At 61.4% G+C, this 12490-nt stretch overlaps 1 protein-coding gene across 1 annotated transcript; it reads right to left on the bottom strand.

Annotated features, from left to right (window-relative positions):
* Window positions 1–984: 984 nt before the first annotated feature.
* LOC112663748 (interferon-induced transmembrane protein 1-like) lies at window positions 985–2068 on the bottom strand. Its single transcript, XM_049096414.1, has 2 exons — window positions 1740–2068; window positions 985–1304 (listed from the first exon to the last, which is right to left on the bottom strand). The coding sequence occupies exons 1-2, from the start codon at window positions 1923–1925 to the stop codon at window positions 1110–1112; spliced, it is 381 nt and encodes a 126-aa protein (XP_048952371.1). The 5' UTR covers window positions 1926–2068; the 3' UTR covers window positions 985–1109.
* Window positions 2069–12490: the final 10422 nt, after the last annotated feature.

Genomic DNA, 12490 nt, shown 5'->3' on the forward strand with positions numbered 1-12490 from the left:
GAGGAGCCACCCCAGGCAGCCGCCCCCACACACCCAGACCAGCCTGGCAGCGCCCAGAGCATGTCCCTCCTCCTCCCCACCAGGCAGGAGGCGCACTGCTGGGCTCCCGGAATTGGCCCGGGATCCCAGGCAGCCGGCAGCCCAGGGCCCTGCACCAGGGAGGTTGACACAGGGGGGTGGGCCTTGCCAGGTCCCTCCTCCGGGTACAGGTACGGAGGGAGCACAGAACCAGGCCTGGAGGCTGCTGAGGGAGGGAGCCGGGCCGGGGCTGCCCCACTGTGGACCTGGCAGCCTGGACATCCCAGGCAAGGCGCCTGACAGGGTCCCACCCGGACACCCGCCTGCGGCCCCCCCACTCCCGCACCTTCTGCAGGCTGCCTGTAGACCGGGCCCAGCACCCACCCCCTCTGGGGCCTCCCACACCACTGCCTTAGCCAAGCGCCTGCTGCCCGGGGCAAGGAGCCGAGGACGGACCCACACACCACGCCCACACCCCATGTGTGGCCCAGGCTCTGGCCTCAGCTCACACCCAAACCCCACGACCCCCAGTGGCCTGGAGACCCTTGGCGGGGCCCTGGGCAGCCGCTGCATCCTGCGGGGCCGGGCCACAGTGGGGCGACAGGTCCCTCCTCTCAGGCTTCCTGTCCACGGGCTTAGTCGCCGGGTGTGGTTGTCGCTTCTGCCGTCAGCGCACAGGGGAGAGCTCTGTGCCCCCCCAGCCCAGCCCCGCGGCTCCCACACACCTGGGAGGCAGAGCCTCACCCTCAGGACCCAGGCTGTGCTGGATTCACGGCGTCCTTGGGTCGGGGACCCCCCAGGACCCCAGCAAGGCCTTGCTCCTCACAGGCGGCCAGCAGCCAGCCCAGCCTGAGGACGTGCCCACTCCCTGGAGCCCCACACTGGGCAGGGGGCCGGTGTGCTCAGGCCCAGGGCACAGGGGGCTCCCCGCACACACCCCCACTCCGGGAGGGAGGTCACAGCGAGTCACACACATGGCACTTTATTGAAGTCGGCTGCACACAGGCCGGTCTGTACACCCGGAGCAGAGGGCTGGGCGTTGGGGCCCAGCCGGCGGGCGAGGAGGGGCCCGGGGCGTCCTGCTGGGGCGCCTAGTGGTAGCGACTCCTCTCCTGCATGACCTGTAACAGGGCCCAGTAGGCCGCGCCAAAGGCTATTCTCAGAAGGACAATGGATATGATGCCCAGGATGATGCCCACGACCAAGGCCGAGATGTTGAGGCACCTGGCGGTGGAGGCGAAGCTCTGCGCCCCGGTCAGGTCGCCCACCATCTTCCGGTCCCTGGCCTGGGGACGACACGCGGACATGGGGTGAGGGGCGGGTCCTCCCAGACCAGGGACTCAGGGGCGCCCTGGCAGGCCCTGCCCTTCACCCCTACCCGGGACCCCGTCCCCCTCCCTGGAGCCTGAGCAGGTCGGGGCCCCAGGGCCTGTCCCTCCTGGGGCCTCCACGTCCTTCCTCGGCCCTCGGCTCCCCCTGGACACCCCGGGGTCGCCCCTGCCCGGCTCTGGCCCCTCCCTGGCCTCAGTTTCCCCCGAGGTCCTTTCTTCTTCCTGTGGGGGCTTGGGGCCACACGGAAGCCCAGGGATGTGGTTTCTAGTATCGGTCAGTAGGGGAACCTGTGGGACCCTGGGCGCAGGGCTGCTGCAGCTTCCCTGCAGGTACAGGCGCCCCCACCCCCGCCCCGCACCCCAGGGACTCCCCCTCCCACCCCCACCCACCTTCACGGAGTAGGCGAAGGCCACGATGCCCAGGCAACACCAGTTCATGAAGACAGTGTTGAACAGGGACCAGACGATGTGGTCGGGCACGACCGTGTCACTGCGGATGTTGATCACGGTGGTCGTCACGGGAACCATGCTCTGGGGGGCTCCAGTTTCAGGAACCTTGTACTGGTCTTGGTCCATGTTTGAGTTTTGGGGATGTTTGTGTGTGGTTGCCAGGCAAGAGGAGCTGGGAAGTGCTGCTAGGTGGCCAGAGCCTTGACCATTATGGGGTGAAGCCTGGGTGCAGGAGGTGGGCCCTGGAAGAGCTCGGCCCCACCTTCTGGTCCCCTGTCCCCATCTCAGCTTCCTTCTGCTTTCTCAGAAATTCCTCTTTCCTACTGTTTTGTAACTGGGTGACTGGGCTGGCAGGAGGTAGACCCAAGGACTCACTATCAGCATACACCTGTGCTGGGCAGGTGCCTGGCGGGTGCTGGCGGGTGCTGGGTGGGTGCTGGGCTGGTGCTGGCAGGTGCTGGGCTGGTGCTGGCAGGTGCTGGGTGGGTGCTGGGCTGGTGCTGGCGGGTGCTGGGTGGGTGCTGGGCTGGTGCTGGCAGGTGCTGGGTGGGTGCTGGCAGGTGCTCGCGGGTCAAGGGCTGAGGTCTCTGGGGGGTTCCCTGTCCCAGGCTCTCTATCAGGTGCTGTCCCCGCTGCCCCACCTCCTCATCCAGGGCTCAGGGTGGCCCCAGGACCTCTCGTGGCCTGTGAGGCTCCCCCCTCGCCCCCATCCAGACTCCAGGTGCTGCAGGGTCCCCACAGCTCACAGCAGGCCCCTCAGGCCCCACACAGAGAGCCCCCAGTTCCCCAGGCCGCATCCCAGGGGTCGCAGTCCTCCTGTCTGGAATCTTCCCCTTCCTGCCCTGGAGTCCGTGGTGGGGAGGGGGTGGGGTGTTGTGCATGCCCAGGTCAGGACCCAGCAGGCGGAAGGGGCATCCAGCTTGTGTCAAGGGTCCATGTGGCGGCCCCGGGGGCACAGGCCAGCAAGGTCACGCACCCCGCCCCCATCGCATCAGGGGAAGTGTTGGGGAAACACACAGGGGTGGCTCTCGGAAGGGGCTTGCCCCACTCCCAGCCCTTCCTGAACTTACAATGTTTCTTCTTCCTCAACAATCCCCTCCTCCCCCAGCAAGATGGGTCAGCAGAGCAAGAGAAAGGTCTTGCTTGCGGTGAGCGACGCTGTGTCACCGCCATCCACCTCCGTGACCACTGCACCAGCCCCTTCACCGCAAGGAGCTGTGACGGAGGCCTGGCCCTGCTCCGGCCGGTGGTGTTCAATGGCAGCATCCCTCCAGGTCCCCTGCTCCCCTCCTGGACCGGGTCAGGATCCATCCGGACACCCCGGGCTCTTCCAGGACCCCGGTGCCTCCTCCCTGTCCTGCTGTGCGGCCCTGCCCTCCTCACCGCCCCTGCCCCTCGGTGTCCTCCGGGTGGGTTCCCAGTCCCCTGGGACTTCCCGGCTGGCTGAGTCCGTGGCCTCCCCATGGCCACGCTTGAGTCCCAAAGGAGAAGAGCAGTAAGTGTAAAACACCAGTAGTTTCGAAGACTTGATGAGAAAAAAAAAAATTTGGTAAGGTGTAATGTATTTCATTGATGATATTTTTTACTGTTTTTTTTTTTTTTTTTTGAGATGCATTTTGGATTTTGGCTCAAATAAAATAGATCATTAAACTAAGTCTTACTCATTTCCTTTTGCTTTTTTTTTTTTAATGTGATTGATTGATGAGAGACACAGAGACACAGAGAGAGGCAGAGACCCAGGCAGAGGGAGAAGCAGGCCCCCTGCAGGGAGCCGATGCGGGACTCCATCCCGGGACCCCGGGACCCCCACGTGCTTTCCCAGCGGAATTCCACAGGCGCGAGCCCTTCCCATCACTACCTTCTGTTGGCCGCTACCTGAGACACCCGGGTCCGGGTCCGGGGTATTGGGGGCACCCTGTTGGCCGCTGCTCACTGTGACATTCAGCGCACACTCAGCAGAGTGCGTTAGCGGAGGCCTGACAGCCCCGAGGGTGCAGGAGCCTGGGAAGCTAGCTACCACCTGCCCCCCAGCACCCGCCCTCCCTGGACTTTCCGGGGGCCCGTCCTTGCCTCTCCTCCAAGTGCTAAGCCCTGTACGCCCCAAGCGTAGGTCACACAGAGGCTCGGTGAGCTCAGGCCTGCCCTGGACACCGCAGCTCGATTCTGCCTGCTTGAGCTGGCACAGAGGAAGGCCCTGGTCCCTTCGCTCGGGGTCCCGTCGGGAGTCTCGCCCCTGTGGGGCCGCCCGCTCGTGCTCCTTTCCATGCTGCGCTGCCCGCACCCGCGCGCGGCTCCTCTGTGCCCTGCACCCCGGGCCTTGCCCCCGCCTGCAGGCACCTCTCCTGCCTGTGGATCTGCGTTTCTGCTGGGTGCACGCTGGGTCACAGGGACGGGCCTTTGGAGTGGAGGTGGGGCCCTGAGCCCACGGCCAGGGAAGAATCCGTGAGACGTCTCAGGTGCAAAACGGTGGTCATGCTAAAGTACCGGGACAGGGGCCGTGGGCTGAGAGGGCTGCCCTGGGTCCTGAGAGGGCACTGGTCACATACGTGTGGGGTGGGGGAGGCGAGGACACGGGGGCGTCAGAAGGACCTTCGTGTGCTGCAGACGACTCTCGGGATCCCGGAGGCCCGGCTACTGTCAAGCTAACAGGCCTGTCCCTCAGCGAACGAGAAGGCCCCCGGTGTGGAGGGGATGGCACAGCTGCAGGAAGCGGAGACTAGGGGTCTCTGCAGTTGGACACTTGACCCCAGGGACGCGAGTTCCCGAAATCTCGTGGGCTGGGCCAGGCTGCAGCCCGCAGCAGCACGCAGGGCCCCCAAAGCCCCTCTCCCAGCAGCTTCCCTGTGCGGGTCCTGTGTTGCTGGAGAACCAGAGTCCCCGGCTGTGGGCGACAGGCGGGCTTGGCAGGGAGGGGCCGGCAGGGGCCCCAGAGCTCAGGGAGCGCCCCAGACCTCCCCACGACCACCACGGTGCCCGAACCCCAACCAGGAGGGAAGCCGGTGGGATGTCCTCGCCCAAACCAGGACAGTGCGAGGATGATGATGTCACAAGCTCCCGGGCCAGGTCTAAGGAAGAGACTGTCGGGGGACCCCTGTCGCCCCGAGAGCTCTGGCTCCTGCTCCATACACTGCCGTCGCTCTCCTCACTCCCCCTTGTCCCCGAGATTCCTTCTTTGGCTTCATGAGCCCAGAGCCCAGCACTCCCGCCTCAAGGCCTCTGACAAGCCTCCGTGGCCTCCATCACTGCGGTCAGCTACGGGGGGCGGGGAGTCAGCTACGGGGGGATGGGGGTCAGCTACGGGGGGCGGGGGTCAGCTACGGGAGGCGGGGGGTCAGCTACGGGGGATGGGGGTCAGCTACAGGAGGCAGGGGGTCAGCTACGGGGGGCAGGGGGTCAGCTACGGGAGGCAGGGGGTCAGCTATGGGGGCAGGGGGTCAGCTATGGGGGTCGGGGGGTCAGCTACGGGGGATGGGAGTCAGCTACAGGGGGTGGGGGGTCAGCTATGGGGGATGGGGGGTCAGCTATGGGGGAGGGGCAGTCAGCTACAGGGGGAGACCATGAGCTACGGGGGGGTCAGCTACGGGAGGAGGTGACAACTCCTCTGTCACTCAGGGTTTGTACTGTTTAGGAGGCTCTTTGCCCATGACGTGCTTGAACTCACAACCTTTGGCCCAGGGGTCACGCACTTTTGGGAGCCCGCCACGTGCCCTGTGTCCTGACGCCATGCCGGGGTCCCCACCGAGGCCTAAGTCCCGACCGGCCTCCCCGTCCCGCTGATCGGTGTGCAGGAGGCAGGGGCCAGGCCCGGTCCAGCCCTTGCTGGGGGAGGGCACCGGGGCCCCTCGGCTTCCGTGCAGGACTGTGTGCCCGCGAACCTCCCAGACTTCCCCTGACCCTGTGGCATCTCCGCTTCGGCTGATGTTCATTATCGTGTCTTTTCCCGTCTTCACCTGAGAGCCCGGGGAGTCCACGCTCTTCCTAACCTCTTACCGGTTGCTTCATATATTACAACATGACTCCGGTTTCTGAGGACCTGAGGCCAGTAGGTGCTTCCACCCACTTGACACACGAGGACACCGAGGACCCCGGAATGACAGCGACCTCCCTCCTGATTACGCATCGTTGCTGTGCTCTTTGAAATTTCCTAACACACCGGGTTGTGTCACCGTTCGGTGTGGCTGATACTCACTTCCTACTGACCACACGCAGCGGTGCTCACCCTCCGTCCCCGCCGCTGCTGCATCCACACTGCCGACTCCCGAGCCGCCGGCTCGCCTGACGCTGACCCAAGCCCCTCCGTTTCAGTTTCCCCGGAAATATCTTCGCTTTGCCTTCTGTTTTTTTTTTTTTTTTTTTTTTTTTAATTTATTTATCTGACATAGAGCGAGAGCATGTGTGGCGGGGGCAGAGGGAGGCGCAGCCTGCCTGCGGGGAGCCCGGTGCGCCCCGTCCCGACCAGGGTCACGCCCTGGGCCCACGCTCCACCGCCGAGCCGCGGGCGCCCCGCTGTCTGTCTTGAGTATTTCCACTTGGTAGAGGTTTAGGTCGGCACCGAAGACACCGGCCCACGGGCTTCTCAGCTGCAACGTTAACTTTTACCCCTTACTAGAAAACCTGGCTTATTGTAATCAGGCTGCTTATGATTTATTTTGTCTGTCTTTGGTGTTCTGCAGTTTTGCTCCAACGCGCTGAGTGGCGTCATTTCTATTTATCCTACTACAGACTTTTGGGTTTCTTAAACCCGGAGCTGAAAGTCTTCCAACTGTTTTGGAAAGTTCTCACCCATTAAGTATTGAAATAATGGTCCCCCCACCCCCACCCCGTTCTTCATCCTTCTCATCCTGGAACTCGGATTAACACAACGTGGGTCGCTCTCACTCTGTCCTCGGTGTCTCCCATGCACCGTGGCTATGGCCCCGTCTGGACTGTCCCTTCCTCTGTCCCCTCGAGACGATGCCCTGGAACCGCAGCATCCACCCCAACAAGCTCCCAGGGCCTGGCATCACCTGAGCTCGGCAAACCCACACATGAGTTCTTCATTCTGGTTACTGCACCTTCTGATTCTAGAACTTCTAGTTAGTTCTTGTCCACGTTTGCAATGTCACTCTTTATGGTTTTTTTTCCCTAAAGATTTTATTTATTAAAGATTTTATTTATTTATTCATGAGAGACACAGAGAGAGGCAGAGACACAGGCAGAGGGAGAAGCAGGCTCCGTGCAGGGAGCCTGACGTGGGACTCGATCCCAGGTCCCAGGGTCACGACCTGAGGTGAAGGGAGACGTTCAACTGATGAGCCCCACAGGCGTCCTAGAATTAAACTTTTTTTTTTTTTTAAAAAAAAGATTTTATCTATTTATTAGATAGAGAGAGAGACAGAGAGAGGCAGAGGGAGAAACAGGCCCCATGCAGGGAGCCTGACAGAGGACTCGATTCCAGGACCCCGGGGTCACAACCTGAGCCAAAGGCAGATGCTTCATCAACCGAGCCCCCCAGGCACCCCTCTTTTGATCTTTTTTTTTTTCTTTTTTTTAAATTGGAGTTCAATTTGCCAACATAGAGCCTATCACCCAGTGCTCATCTCATCCAGTGCCCCCCTCAGTGCCCGTCACCCAGTCACCCCCACCCCCCACCCACCTCCCCTTCCACCACCCCTAGTTCGTTTCCCAGAGTTAGGAGTCTCTCATGTGCTGTCTCCCTTTCTGATATTTCCCACTCATTTTTTCTCCTTTCCCCTTTATTCCCTTTCACTCTTTTTTATATTCCCCAAATGAATGAGACCATATAATGTTTGTCCTTTTCCGATTGACTCACTTCACTCAGTATCATACCCTCCAGTTCCATCCACGTTGAAGCACATGGTGGGTATTTGTCGTTTCTTTTTTTTTTTTTTTTTTTTGTATTTGTCGTTTCTAATGGCTGAGGCATATCCCACTGTATACACAGACCACAGCTTCTCTATCCATCATCTGTCGATGGACACCAAGGCTCCTTCCACAGTGTAGCTGTTGTGGACATTGCTGCTAGAAACATCGGGGTGCAGGTGTCCTGGCGTTTCATTGCATCTGTATCTTTGGGGTAAATCCCCAGCAGTGCAATTGCTGGGTCGTAGGGCAGATCTATTGTTAACTCTTTGAGGAACCTCAAACCTTGGAGGCTTTTTTATTTTTCTTTTTCGTCTTCCTCCCTTGATAGAAGCGCGAGCCCTTTTGTGTGTAGCGCGCCAGCTGTTCCCTCTTTAAATCTCAGGCCGAGTCCGTAGGTTTACAGGAGGGTTGAAAGTCACCCAGGGAAGGTGGTGGGGACAGGTGACCGGGGATCCTACTCTTCCACCATCTTGCCCCACCCCCCCTTTTGATCTTTTTGACAGACTTTCCAAAATACATATTCTGGCTACAGTCTTTTTGACCTTGAACTAACTTTTAGTCTTACCGGAGGGTCCCTGAAATATCTAAAGATTTGTTCTCTGTCCCTACAGAGAGGAGATCCTAACTAACTTGGCTTAGCTGATGCGGCAGATCACGCGGGAAACGCTGTCCAGGAAGAAGTAATGCTAAGCCGTCCTCGTGTTATGTCTGCACAGGTCGCTTTACATTATGAATGTTCCAGAAATCACGTGAAAGTTCTGGATCTCTGACCTGTCCTGATATAACGCCATTAGTCATAATTTTAAAATGTCTCACAGGCGGCGCCTGGGGGCTCAGCGGGTGAAGTGTCTGCCTCAGCTAAGGTGGTGGTCCCAGGTCCTGGGGCTCAGGCCCCGCGTGGGCTCCCGTTCCGGGGAGCCTGCTCCTCCCTCCACCCCTGCCCCTCCTCCTCCTACTTGGGCTCTCTCTCAAATACAGAAGTAAAATCTTAAAAAAAAATGTGGGGTTCCCCGGGGGGCTCAGCGGTTCAGAGCTGCCTTCAGCCCAGGGCGTAACCCCAGGGTCCCGGGATTGAGTCCCACGCCAGGCTCCCTGCGTGGAGCCTGCTTCCCTCTGCCTGTGTCTCTGCCTCTCTCTCTCTCTCTCTCTCTCTGTGTCTCTCATGAATCAATCAATCAATCAATCAATCTTAAAAAAAAATGTCGCAGAAATAGGCAAACCCCGTTGTCAGCCGGGTCCCAGTGAGTCCCCATCAGATCTGCGATGACGGGCGTGTGGGCCTTTTGTCCCCTGCGACCACCACTGTTTTACTGCGATGCTTTTGCCCAAGGCTCCTGCGGGGAGACGTCCTCAGCGCCGCTCGGGCACCCTGGGGACCCGGAACCACAGCAGCGAGTTGGATGCAAAGGCACTACTTCCCTCAAGCTATTTGTGCTGTAGGACGATTCCGGAAGGCTCTGTGGAAGCTAGAAGACCAGTCCCTCTTCCCCGACCGGCCCTCCAGGATGCGGCCCTTGAGTACTTTGTCTTGCTGTGATACACTCGTTCCGCCGCACATGGGCAACAGCCACCCGTGGTCCTTGTGGGTGGGCCACCGCCTCGAAGGCTCAGGTCCTAGCTGCCCCCCAACCCTTGAGCTTCCTGGCTCTGGGGGAACCCACTCTGCTGGTTGGCATGCACCCCCCTCAGTCCTCAGGGCTAGTCGTCCCGAATGGCACCATTTAGACTCAAGTGGCCGCATTCAGGGGGAGCCTCCAGACGCCCCAGCCCAGGCACCATCACAAGTCCCCGATCCCGGGTTCACCCCTTGGAGGTCAGAGCTCGCACCGGGCGGTGCAGCTTGGGGGGGCACATGCCCCCAGCGCAGCTGCTGCCACCCTTAGTAATCAAGGGACCCGGGCTTTACCATGGCTTGGGCCTGATTGCTTCTGCTGGAAAGGAGCACGCTGGCGGCGCCTGGGGGGCTCCATCGGGGAAGCTGCTGGCTCTTTGATTTCGGCTCAGGTCGTGAGCTCGGGGTCCTGGGCTTGAGCCCCGCATCGGGCTCTGCACTCAGCAGAGGCTGCTGGAGACTCGGCCTCTGTCTCCCCTCTCCCGCTGCTCACACGCGTTCATGCTCTCTCTAAACTAAATAAATACGATCTTTTTTTTTTTTTTAAAGAAATAACCATGCTTTAAGGAAACAATCCTTTTGCAGACACAGAGATGTTAGGCCTCACATCTAACAACCCAGAGACGCCGTTGCTGGAAACGACAGTTCGTCCAAAACGCTCTTCAGCCGGCTGCAAAGTCCTCTCCCAGGTGCCGCTCCTTGTCTTATTTCCTCTTTTTCTTGGGAGGATGGTGCTCCTGCCCTCACTTCCCGATCTACGAATCGCAAAAAGGGAAAGGCTTTCCTGCAGTTGGCCCCATTATCAGAGGCTCCGATCTGGTCAGCCTCCGAGACCTTTGGTCTAACCCGCAGCTAATTTACCTTTAGTCTCAAAGGCCACTGCTGATTATCCCCGTGAGCCCGGACGGTGCCCACCGGCGAGGCCACGCCAGGGTTCCCGAACTCTGTTCCGGCTTCTCACCAGCGCCCCCATGCCACTCGGCCAGGTCCCTCCCTCCGCCCATGGGCCGCCTTCGCCCCCCACCCCGAGTTCTTTCCGTAGCTAAGCATGATCTCTGTCCCCACGCCCAGGGCAAATGCAAATTAATGTATGCCTCTCTGCCAGGCTTTCAGAAAAGCCCCCTTGAGGAGGAGATGGCGCCCCAGAGCGTCACCCAGACTTCTCCGACCCACAGCTCGAAAGGGGCAGTTGGGAAATTGTGGCTAATGAGTCAGGAACGAGGTCTGGGCTGGAGGCCTCCGCACGCCATCTCGTGTGGTCTTTGCCTGCAGTGGACGGCATCTCCTGGGAGTCCGTGGAGACCTAGGTGGCCAGCCAGTTGGAGGTCACCACTCATGGGACACTTAACCATCCCGTGAACAGCCGTGATAAACCAGGCACAGGGCCCCTGGGTTTGCCTGCAGAGGGAGCCTGTCCTGCAGGCTTGGGCCAAGCAGAACGCCACCCTGGCTTCGGAGGACCAGCCGGAGCCAGCGGCGCAGCCCACGGCAGCAGGCCCGCTGGCAAGGGAGCTGCAGCCACTCCGCAGTCCTGCTGGCCCGCTGCATGGGCCCGCTGCATGGGCAGGCTTCCCCTGATGTGCAGATAATCGCCTCTGGGGAGGGAGCATCGCACTCACCGGGGCCACAGCAAACCCGCTGAGGCTCCATCCCCGTGGCCGCCCTTCCCTGTCTGGGCTCCCAGCCCGAGCCGCACCAACCGGGCTTGTCCTACTACTGAACCATGACCGTTCCTGAGCCTCATGCCAGCTGGGAACCCCACACACCGGGTGGCGACGCACTCCCACGGCCCCTCCGGCTCACTCCGAGCCCCCGTGCTGCTGGCTCGCCCACCCGAGTCCCGGGATCTGTTGCACAGCTGACCTACTTGCTCTGAGACGCAGAGCGAGGCGACGAGGCCTGGAGGACCAGCCTCCCTGGGATGGTCCAGCTGGGGCATCGCCACACCGGCCGCCGAGCCTGCTCCTGCTGCTGGCCGCCCTCCCTCTGCCGCCCTCTGGGGCCACGGGGCTCTCGGGCGTCGCTCGCCCTCCTTCGGGCTGCCAGCTTCCGGGACAAGCAACCCTTCCTTTCCCACCATCGCTTCTCTCCATGTTGATTTTGAGCCGCGAGCCGCTGAACCCGAGTTCGGATCCGGCTCCCGCCCGGTGCCTGGAAAGGCAGCCTGTGGCGGGAGAGCCTGAGGTGGGCCTCCGACCTGTCCTCGCGCCCCACAGGGCCTGGATGTGCGGCCCTGTCCCTGTGACACAGGACCTGGCGGCCGGGACCCGTCAGCGATGCTCCCAGGAGAGCTGCTGACCAAGGGGAACCAAGGAAATAACTGAAGGGGACCTCAGGGAACCCATGTGGAGTCAGGGGGGCCGAGGCCCTCCCCCGGGCAGGAGCACGAACACAGCATCCTGACGAGCTCATCTCCCCGAGGGTCTCCCCGCGACGACCCCACGCCGCCTCGGGGCCAGGGACACACTCAGCCTCCGACTGACCATCCTCAGTGAGCGGCTCCTGCCCACGGCGACCCCAGCGCAGGCCTGGATCCGCAGGTGCGGCCGCCTGGTAGGAAGGTGACTGGTGACCTCACGGACCGGCTGGACGCGCCCAGGCTCCAACCCGCTTCGCTGCCATCCCCTGTTCCCGGCGCCTTGTCCCCATAATTACGTCAACACGCTTTTCTTCCTGTGACGGGATCCCACGGATTCCTTTGAATGTGGTCAGCTGGCCAATCTCCTTAGGTCCCCCCAGCCCGGCTGTGAGGCCCCGCTGCCCGTCCCTGGGGGCGGCTGTCCTCCAGCCTCGGCAGCTCCACAGGGGACAGCAGGGGGACAGCGGGGGACGGTGGGAGGTCAGCGGGGGGACAGCCGGGGGCTCAGCACGGTGACACCAGGTGACGGAGGCCTGGAGTCCCAAGCGCCCCGTTTCTACAACGTGGGCTTCACTCCGTAGTAAAGCAGGCCCAGGATTCCAGGGGACGTTTCCTGGCCTGGTTGCGTGGCCTCTGCGTGGCAAGGACGGGGGAGCAGCACGGTGAGGGGGAGGGGGGAGGCGGGAAGCTACGGACCAGCCGCGGGGGCTCTCGGCTCTCAGCGCTTGCAGCTTGTGTTGAAGTTGCCACGCAGTGACTTCTGTCCTGAAAGGTGGTCCTCGAGCCGTCGTCGCGTCTGAAGAAGCTCACAGTTTGCTGCCAAAGCCCCTCTGCTCCACTGGGGGGGGGGGCCTG

Source organism: Canis lupus, chromosome 18 (assembly GCF_003254725.2).
Source record: "Canis lupus dingo isolate Sandy chromosome 18, ASM325472v2, whole genome shotgun sequence".
In the NCBI taxonomy this organism is placed as follows: Eukaryota; Metazoa; Chordata; class Mammalia; order Carnivora; family Canidae; genus Canis; species Canis lupus.